This window comes from Vicia villosa, unplaced genomic scaffold (genome assembly GCF_029867415.1).
Source record: "Vicia villosa cultivar HV-30 ecotype Madison, WI unplaced genomic scaffold, Vvil1.0 ctg.001480F_1_1, whole genome shotgun sequence".
Classification (NCBI taxonomy): Eukaryota; Viridiplantae; Streptophyta; class Magnoliopsida; order Fabales; family Fabaceae; genus Vicia; species Vicia villosa.
In genome coordinates this window covers 128,614-138,682 of record NW_026705635.1, presented here as the reverse complement: position 1 = coordinate 138,682, position 10,069 = coordinate 128,614, and the positions used below count along the sequence as shown (strand labels likewise).

The window sequence follows — 10,069 nt, the reverse complement described above, 5'->3', positions numbered from 1 at the left end:
TCCAAATTGGAATTAATTTGAGGCGTATTTCTTCTTGGAAACCATTGATTAACAAGCTGAAATCAAGACACTTTTGTTGGACAGGTAGATTTCCCAACTTCAGCGGGAGAATTACTTTATTAAAGTTAGTTCTCTATAGTGTTTCAATTTTTTAGTTGTTGTTCTTCAAAGCTCCTGTGACGATTTGTTAAGAAATTATGAAGATACATAGAAGATGTAACACCCTTCTAAACCCCCGCGGAATATAATATAAAATCCAGAGTAATCATGAAACAAGGATGTCACAATTCAAAAGAACAAAATATCAAATCGATTGTCATGCTTTCACGAGGAACATAATGCTATTATTCAGTAAACCATATTCAACACAGCGGAAATAATTTAAAAACAGAATAACATAAAACCTCAATGGTCAATACCAAATCACCGATTCACAAACCAATTAAACATAATCCGAAAACCAATAAAAATGAGAGTATAATAATCAAATCTAAAACTAGCGTTCCCCAGTGTTACAAGATCAGAGCATGACACCGATGTGAAACTAATGGACTAGCCTATAAGCTATCCTCACCAAGCTCAAATGTTGCTACTCCTCAATCTAAAATTGGTCAACAGTAAGGGTGAGACATATCACAATTAAACTATATTATAAGTTCATAACGACAAAACATCATAAGCATATCATTCACCCAACTGCAATATATTTAGATTTTCAGAAAATATCCTCCAACAACACAAAATACAATCAATCACATCACCAGGGAATAATACTGGAAATCTTCCAATCATGTTACAGCAGTACATATGCAAATGCAACGACTCTATGCATGTGGTACCAATCGTCATGGGACTAAACCATCTAACCGATCCAAACATCACCGGGATACGGCCCTGCCAACACTAATTCCATATAATGGGAATTATGTCTCCACTGATCCAAACGTCATTGGGATTCAACCACCAAAAATGATTATGAATGCATGCACAACATATAACATACTCACCATCATCACCGATACGATGAACAATTTCATCTCAATATAACTCACAGATATCAACACTGAACTCAGTATGTTCATGTCTCAGCATCATTCAACAATCAAATCATATATAGTCAAACTCAATATCACAATCATATATTCACCATATCACCACATCATCACATTGTCACATTTATCAACCTATGCACACAATGTATAACTCACCATAACGAATAAATTAAAATTTTCAAAATAAAATCGAGCTATAGCCCGTCTCATCATTTTATCATATAAAATATTTCAGTTGCTTTACAACACTCAAAACGATGCTTAAAACTGACATACGGTTTAAAAGATACGAAACTTACAATTTTGCAAAACTGGGCTCATTCGCCCGACGCTCCATGGCAGTAGCTTGCTACCCCTCACCCGATGGACATGTGTAGGCGCACACTCGCTCGGCGAATCGATTCGTCCGCCCGGCGCTCCGCACCAGAAACAACATTTTGCTGTGCGATTTTGGCGCTCTTCTCTTCCCAATTCAAACCCAATCGCACCAAAACGCTTAGCATCTCAAAACAACACCAATTCACATATTCTAACACAATTATAACACTTATTAGGGGTCATTTAACATTATACAAGTTCCATAATCATTCAATTTCACCAAATCACTCAAATGTTCTAAAACTTCCAAAACCCCAAAAATCCCAAAACCTAAAACATCCAATTGAGACAAGAATTATACAAAATCAATCCTATCATCATTAAAATGATAATATAGGCTAAAAGGATTATCACCCCTTACCTTAGTCAATTGCTCTTGAATGCTCTTCTCCTCTTCCTTGCTCTTTCACCTTCTAGGTTTCTCTTCTTCTCCTTTTGGATTCTATTTTCCTTCTTTTCTCAGATTCCTTATTTTATGAAAATAACATTCAACTTTAGTAAAAGGCCTAACAATTAACACCCCCCTTTACTAAACACGACACTGGCCTAATACCATTATTTTCATAATTCCTCCAATCAATTCACCAAAATTCCAATTAATTCCAAATAATTAATTTAAATTCCAATTAAATTAAATAATGAAATTCTGAGGTGTTATAGAAGATTTCTTTCGGGGGGAATGAAAGATAGGAGACATATTCATTAGGCTGGATGAGACAAGGTGTGCGAGCCATTGGGTAATGGTGGTTTGGGAGTAAAGAAAGTCGCAGAGTTTAATAAAGCGTTGATATTCAAGTAAATTTGGAGAATTAGTAGAGGCGAAGATTCTTTGTGGCTCAATGTTTTAAGGGCTAGATACAGTTCGTTAAACTTCCACTTCGGTCGACAACATGTGCTAATAGTGGTGGTAAAGGGTCGGTTTGGTGGAAGGATATCTTGAATTTAGTTTAGAAAAATCAAGATAGAATTTTATTCAATAATTTCTGTATTAGTTTGGGAGACGGGGCAAATTCTCTATTTTGGTTTAATAATTGGAATCATATCGGTATCATCAGGGATGCCTTTCCAGATTTGTATGTTGTTCACATGGAAAAATTTGCGACTGTGGCTAATTTCGGAAACAGGCAGGCAGGCGGCTGGGTGTGGGGGGATTTCGGAAACCCTGAGATGCTTCATTCAGAGGTTGCTGCCGTATTGAAGATTCTGCGACAGTCCCTTGGTAGCGTAGATGTTAGAGGTGGTCCGAATTTAATGGTTTGGTGTCCGAAAGCCGCGGTTGGTTACACTGTCTGCAACGGCTATAATTTACTGGTTTTTCAGTAGTAGGAGTCTCACTCTGACAGTAGGGATGAGTTAGTCTTCAGGTTGTTATGGAAAGTGGCGGACCCGTTCTAGATCAAGGCTTTTGGTTGGCGTGCATTCCTAGACAGAATTGCGACGAAGAACATTATGCTTTTAAGAGGTATTATTCACTTTCCTTCTGAACTAGTTTGTTCCTCGTGTGAAGATTCAAATGAATCTTTGTTTCACCTCATATTTTCTTGTACCGTATCGAGGGAGGTTTGGAGTCGGGTTGCGTCGTGATTGGGTTTATTTCTAGGTTGGAGTATAATATCAGGAACATTTTTTTAAGTGGTTCAAATTCTTCAAGAAGAAGAAAGTTAGAAGTGGCAACGAAAGAATTGTTTGGTTAGCTATTTGTTGGTCCTTATGGAAGGTAAGAAAAAGATTGATTTTCAACAATGAAGTTTGCTCTATTCCAGACATTATTTGAGACATTAAAGCAATAGCTTGAAAATGGTCATTTATTAGGGATATTTCTTATACCAAATACAACTTCTACGAATTCTGCAAAGTTCCTCTGTTGTATTTAAGTTAAGTTTTATTTGGATAGCAATTTCTCTTATTTTTTTAGTGATGGTCCATTTTTACATTGAGCTTAAGTACCCCTAATAGGCTAAAAACAAAATTAGAAATATAAAAAAAACCAAAGTAAAATTTAAGCAATAGCAAAGAGGTGAAACCAAGAAAAGAAAAAGAAAAATAGGTGAGGTGGTGTGGTGAGAGGAAGAGAGATGTGGAAGCCAATGTAGATTATAGAAAGAAAAGAAAAATTAGAAAAAGAAAAGAGAAACCGAGTAGAATAATTGATGAAAATTTTCTCTCTATAAATATATTCACATATCCATTTCATCCAATCCCTTTCTTCTGCTTCGGTAACTGCACAAAGAAAGAAAGATAGAAATCGGTTACAGGCCAAAGAAAGAACAAGCAAAAGTAATCGGCGGTGCTCAAAAGCGATCGCTCATCGGATTCCGGCGAACTTCAGATCCTCGCTCTTGCTTGTCCGGTAAGTCGGTGAGTCATTTTCTTCTTCTCCTTCTCGTTCTTATGCTGTTCCTGGATCTGTGGATTCCGATTTTCTGTTATGAACTTCTGATTCTTGTTTGTTACCTTAGAAAGTTGATTTTCTTGCTCTCGATTTTGATATCGTTATTTAGGGATTGAATTTCTGGTGCAAGTGTTATGTGTTCTGACGCTAAATCAGTTCAATTTGACTAGTTTGATTTTTCTGGTTATAATAAGTTGAGTTTAATTTTGATATACTTTAGGTGTGAATTTTGCACTTACAAAATCATATGATTATAGGAGTAATTTGGATTGAAATGAGTAAAGATTCTTTGCATCAACACGAGCGTGTCGCCGTCGCGTAAAGGCTTTGGTGATTTCGATCGGTACAGGTGTCGCGACACTGATTGCTGTTGTCGCGGTGTGAATTAACCATAATTTGTTCTTTAATATAAAAAACCATGATAACGGTATTAGTATCGGCACTTACCGAAACCGTTTTGTTGCGGCCGTTTTTGCGGTCACGTTATGATATACCAAAGATAGGTTTCTTGTGATGTTTCTTTATTGAGTTATATGGTATTTGGTTATTTATTATTGCTGTTTCTGTGATTTTCTTGTGCAGAAATTTTTGTCTTGGCTATTTTCGGAGGCATTTTGTTGTTGGTTGTTATATTCTTGCCGTGTACTGTCTTTTTGTTGACTGCTGGAAAATTATTATATATGGGCTGAGGTGTGTTTTTCATGGGAGGTGTGGAAGATGAAGAACCAGCTTTAAAAAGAACGAAATTGTCAGCTAAAGGATTTTTTAGTCTTTCTAACTGTTCGTCTTCTGTGGAGTGCGTTGTAGGATCTTCAAGTGGCTCGATGGCTCGGCCCCTGTCAAATGAAGGGGACGATAAAGTTGTTGGTTCAAAAGGGATTATAAACAGGGAGGAGTTTGTAAGGATAATCACAAAGGCATTATATTCTCTTGGGTACGAAAAGAGTGGGGAAAACCTGGAAGAGGAATCTGGCATTCGTTTGAATTCGTCTGTGGTAAATCTGTTTAAGCAACAAATACATGATGGTGATTGGGAGGAAAGTGTAGCCACATTGAAAGAAATTGGTCTAGAAGATGAAAGCATTGTTCGGGATGCCTCATTTTTAATATTGGAGCAGAAATTTTTTGAGCTTCTTAATGGGGATAAGGTCATGGATGCATTGAATACATTGAGGACTGAGATTACACAAATTTGTGTTGATAGTACTAGAATTCGCGAACTTTCTTCCTGTATAGTGTCTCCGTATGGCCAAGATGGTTCTTCTATCCAAGATTTTATAAGGGCGAGGACTCGGTTGAAACTGCTGGAGAAACTACAGAAACTGATTCCTCCGACTGTAATGATACCTGAGAAAAGATTGGAACATCTAGTTGAACAAGCCATCATCTTGCAACGAGAAGCTTGCTCATTTCACAATATATTGGATAAGGAGATGTCATTATATTCAGATCACCACTGTGGAAAAACTCAGATACCATCTAGAACATTACAGGTTAGAAAATGATATGTTCAAAAGATGTTTAGGTTTATATGGCAATATTTATATTTGACCGTTCTACTTCTTAACTTCATTGTAACTGTCTGCAATGCAAACTCTTCATTGTTGACTTGTTATAGGTAGTGGCAAAATATCATTTTTATTGTTTGCTTTTTGCATGCTAGAACTGTCTTGATCCTTTACTTCTTTTCTTCTGAAGGGGTTATATGATAAGAGGCTAGTATATAGTTTGTCTTTCCTTGTATTAGAGTCAGTAATATATGTATTGAATAATGGCTAAATTATTCTCTGCTGTTTTCTGATAAGCTTACACAGTCAGGCTCAGCATTGTGTTGGGCGAAAGATTCTAAGTTCTTGTTCTTGTCTAGAAGTCTATAGAAGCCAAAACATATGCACCTTCCATCGCAGTTTAATTTAGTTTACTTTCCACTACTATATATTCTGCCATCTTTTTACATTTGATAGATGTACTAAATTATTAAAGGATGTTTTGAAGTAATAGATTTTGTGAATATTTAATGCGGCAATTTGCCAATACCTGTAAATAGTAAAAGATCAAAATTACTTGTCTCTTGTCTTGTTGGTTATCTCCTCTTTTGAAGCCCTCTTCTTATTGTGGACCTATTGTTTCAGTACCCAACCTGTGCGTTTCCGTCCCTTGTTTCCATTTGTACTTATTGACTTCAATATTTGTAAAAATAGAGTCTGTTGCTCTAGTTGAAATAGTTTCACGTTTATTTTGTGTGTCACAATCATACGCATTATTGCCATGTTTTATTCTAAAACTTTAAGCTACTGCTTCGTGAAGAAGGCAAATCATCACGTGGGCCAATACTTATGGATGATCTACATGCACCCTGGATGCTCAGGACAGTTTTTTGATGTGAAAATCACATCCTTTTGTCATTAGAGGAGTTCCATGTGTGGTTCGTCATTCCTAGTTCTGATATTCATGTAATTCACATGATTTAAGACTGGCACAACACTCCCACCCAGATCATTATTGTTAAATAGCTGCTATATAGGCGCACTATACAGCTATTGTTCTACTATATGCTATTTAGTACAAAATGTTGTCAAATAGCCGCTATAGCGGCGTTATATCACTAATGCATACTGCAATTTCAACAATATGCTATTTCAGCTATCCGTAAATGACAACACTGACCCAGATTTAATCACAGGTTTCAATCTGGCAATGGTGACTGGTCTGTGAGTCCAATTGAAATCTAGTGATATGTTTTAACAAGTTTTTTTAAAACATAACTAATTATTAACAACTTTTACTGAAAAAGGAAACAAGAAATAATTATGAGGAAAAGGTCATAAATGTGAAGAAGATCATGAAGAATGATAAAGCCTCAAAAATCATAATAAGAGTTTCCAAACCAATCCTTAATTCCTTAATGTTGCACGGAGATGACCATTTATAATTAGGGGTAGGCTAGTAAATATATTTTCTTTTTGACATCATATCAAGCAAATTAAATGGACTGAAACTATCATTCTCAGTAAGTGTGAGTGTACTTTTGCTTATATTTGAGTCTGGATAGTGTACATAAATAAATAATTCTTATCTTGTTTTCTAGCTGGAGTGATGAATCAGTGTGACTCTAATGAGCATTTAAGGATTTTGTAGGACAGGAGCCTGACCTATCCAAAACCAAACTCAATCCTTAACTAAAAGACATTAACAACAGACTATCAAAATTTAAAATTAAAACTTCCGAATCTCCTTAATATTAACATACCAAAATCTTAAAATAAAAAATTTGAAGATACATTGGAATCATAGAATTTCTGTTAGCTGTTTTTTTTTCTTCATAGGCAAATGTTAGTAAATGTAGTTATATTAGATTCCAGAGATTGAATCCTAATCTTCTGGTTAGAATTCCTTCAACGTCTCATCTTACCAACTGAGCTACCAACTTGAGATGAATGTCTCCTTAATTGGAATTTTTCATTTAGGTTTATTCTTTCAGATGCTAATTTTGAACCCAAGAAGCGGAAAAAAGAAGCAATAGAACATGTAGTTTTCTAGTCAGTTATACCATTTATAGTATTCTTTGTTTTGGTTTGCTATCAAGGATGAATAGTGAGTGACAGAAGTTAGACTAGATAATTCACTTATTGAGGCATGCAAGATTATAGAAGAAAAAGGCATAAGATGATCATAAGATTGTTTGCCCAGACTTTAACGTGTAAGACAATTCTGGGTGAGTGGAGGATACTCACTTCAGTCCTTGTTTATAAGAGTAGGTGTGACATGGTTTGATGCATGGTTTTTCATAGTCTCTCTATCTCTAACTCGTTGTCTACTCTTCATACTGTAGTTGTACATTTCTATAGACCAAGATCATTATGATATACTCCCTCCATCCTTAAATATAAGTCCCCATTGCATATTTCACTCTTACTAAAAAAGTTGTCAGTGTAATTAACATGTCTATTTATGTATTGTCTTACCTAAAATATCCTTTTATATTTGTATAGCAGTTAATTTTGACTTTTCATATTCTAAGATGCATAAGGGGTTTATTTGGAAAAGATGCAATAAATGTATCTTGTAATTTGAAAAGGGGCTTATATTTGGGGACAAATTTTGTCAAATGGGGGTGCTTATATTTAGGGACAGAGGGAGTATGTTTTTTGACTGTTAGATATGTGCATGGTCTATATGGTATTCTTTGATCGCTATTAAACATTGAACATGTTTAACCATGACAATCATGCATTTCTTTCTATAGGATGGGCAGTATATCTGTTCTGATGCTATTTTCTTATCCATCACATGTCTGGCAGATATTAGATGCCCATAATGATGAAGTATGGTTTGTACAATTTTCACATGATGGGAAATATTTAGCCACAGCATCAAAAGATCGAACTGCAATCATTTGGGAGGTAATATCTGATGATGAAATATATGCTTCTGTTCTGTTTTAAACATCAGATCCTAAATGCAGAGACCAATTGTAAGTTGTTATTCGCGTCATATAACCCAATTTGCCATAATACTTGAACATTTTCTTTCTCAGTTACAAAGGATATCTGCAGTTAGCAATATCATAATCCCTGTTCCAACAGTGTCCAATTCCATGCTGCCTTTTCTTTACTTTTTTATTCAGTTCATGGTTTATTTAAAAATAGTAAAAGACCACAACCCTCTTTATGATGTGGCCGTGTTATAAATCATCTCTCACATGCATCATTTATCCAGCAAAAAAAAAAGTGAGTGAAAGCAAAGAGAAGATAGGAAAAGATGATGATGTGATTAGGAGAGAGAAAATAATTGAGAGATAGGTAGAAATGAGATGACGTAGAGGGATGTAGAAATGTTGTGGGAGAGGATCCAAATTAATGATCTGCTTTTAGGAATTAAGTGTTTTTTTTTGCTTGGACATAGATTATTACTTAATGCTATGATACTGGGTTTCACTCTTTTGGTTTTTTTTGGCCGTACTTCTATAGGTTGCTACCGATGGTGGACTGTCAATGAAGCATAGACTAATTGGTCACCAAAACCCTGTTTCATCTGTTTCATGGAGTCCTAATGGCCAGGAGCTTCTAACATGTGGAGAGGAGGAAGCTGTTAGGCGTTGGGATGTCATTACGGGTGAGTGCCTGCAAGTTTATGAAAAGAATGGTTCCGGCTTTATCTCCTGTGCATGGTTTCCTTGTGGGAAGTATGTACTTTCTGGTCTCAGTGACAAGAGCATATGCATGTGGGAATTAGATGGGACAGAAGTGGAGTGTTGGACAGGACAAAAAACCCTCAAGATTTCTGATTTGGAAATAACTGGTGATGGGGAACATCTTCTTAGTATTTGTAAAGAGAACACAATAATGTTCTTCAATAAAGAAACGAAGCATGAGAGATTTATTGAAGAGGATCAGGTGATAACTTCATTCTCTCTGTCAAAGGATAGTAGATTCTTGCTGGTTAGTCTTTTGAACCAAGAAATACATCTTTGGAATATAGAAGGTGATCCTAAGCTTGTGAGCAAATATAAAAGTCACAAACGCTCCCGGTTTATCATTAGGTCTTGCTTTGGTGGGCACGAGCAATCATTTATTGCTAGTGGAAGTGAGGATTCACAGGTATTAATCTAATTGGTAGTCTATAAAAGACATTATGTTTATTTTGCTTGAGGTTGTCTATGTTATAGTTTGATTGTAGTGTGGAATACCGAATACCACATCCAGTACTGTCAGATTAGTCTTAAATTAAGAAATTGCTAATAATATTTTTGAAAGTGTGAACTGTCGTTGTTTTAGTTAAACATAACCCTTAGAGTATTCTTTGATCAACTTTCCCCTTATAATCATTTCTATAAATTCTACCGGGAAGCCATTTTTGAGATTATTGGATTTCCATGTTTGCTAGGTTTACATATGGCACAGAAGCTCAGGGGATTTGGTAGATGCATTGCCTGGACATTCTGGAGCCGTTAACTGTGTGAGCTGGAATCCAGCTAACCCCCACATGTTGGCCTCAGCCAGTGATGACCGCACAGTCCGGATATGGGGCTTAAAACGTCTGGATGTGAAGTGCCCAAATGCATACAGCAACGGCAACAACCATCACTGCAATGGTGGGAAAACTTAGATGAAGGAAAACTCTTACAGTTTTATTTTCTCTTTTATCATTGCAACTGTGTAAATAATACCCAGTAGACATTCATATTAGCAATCAGTAACGCCCATCTGACTTTTTAGCAATCTCAAAAAAACCATGGTTCGATTAA

The 10,069-nt window shown here is 35.9% G+C and overlaps 1 protein-coding gene across 4 annotated transcripts; it reads left to right on the top strand.

Annotated features, from left to right (window-relative positions):
* Nucleotides 1–3,494: 3,494 nt before the first annotated feature.
* LOC131635422 (WD repeat-containing protein 26 homolog) lies at nucleotides 3,495–10,069 on the top strand. 4 transcript variants are annotated; one of them, XM_058906042.1, is made up of 5 exons: nucleotides 3,496–3,780; nucleotides 4,405–5,315; nucleotides 8,124–8,225; nucleotides 8,793–9,422; nucleotides 9,709–10,069. In XM_058906042.1, exons 2-5 carry the CDS (start codon nucleotides 4,524–4,526, stop codon nucleotides 9,928–9,930), a joined length of 1,746 nt encoding a protein of 581 aa, XP_058762025.1. In that variant the 5' UTR covers nucleotides 3,496–3,780; nucleotides 4,405–4,523; the 3' UTR covers nucleotides 9,931–10,069. The 4 variants fall into 4 exon arrangements, with proteins under 4 accessions (XP_058762027.1, XP_058762025.1, XP_058762024.1 ...); XM_058906041.1 differs by having other exon boundaries at nucleotides 3,496–3,788; XM_058906043.1 differs by lacking the exon at nucleotides 3,496–3,780 and adding an exon at nucleotides 4,105–4,165.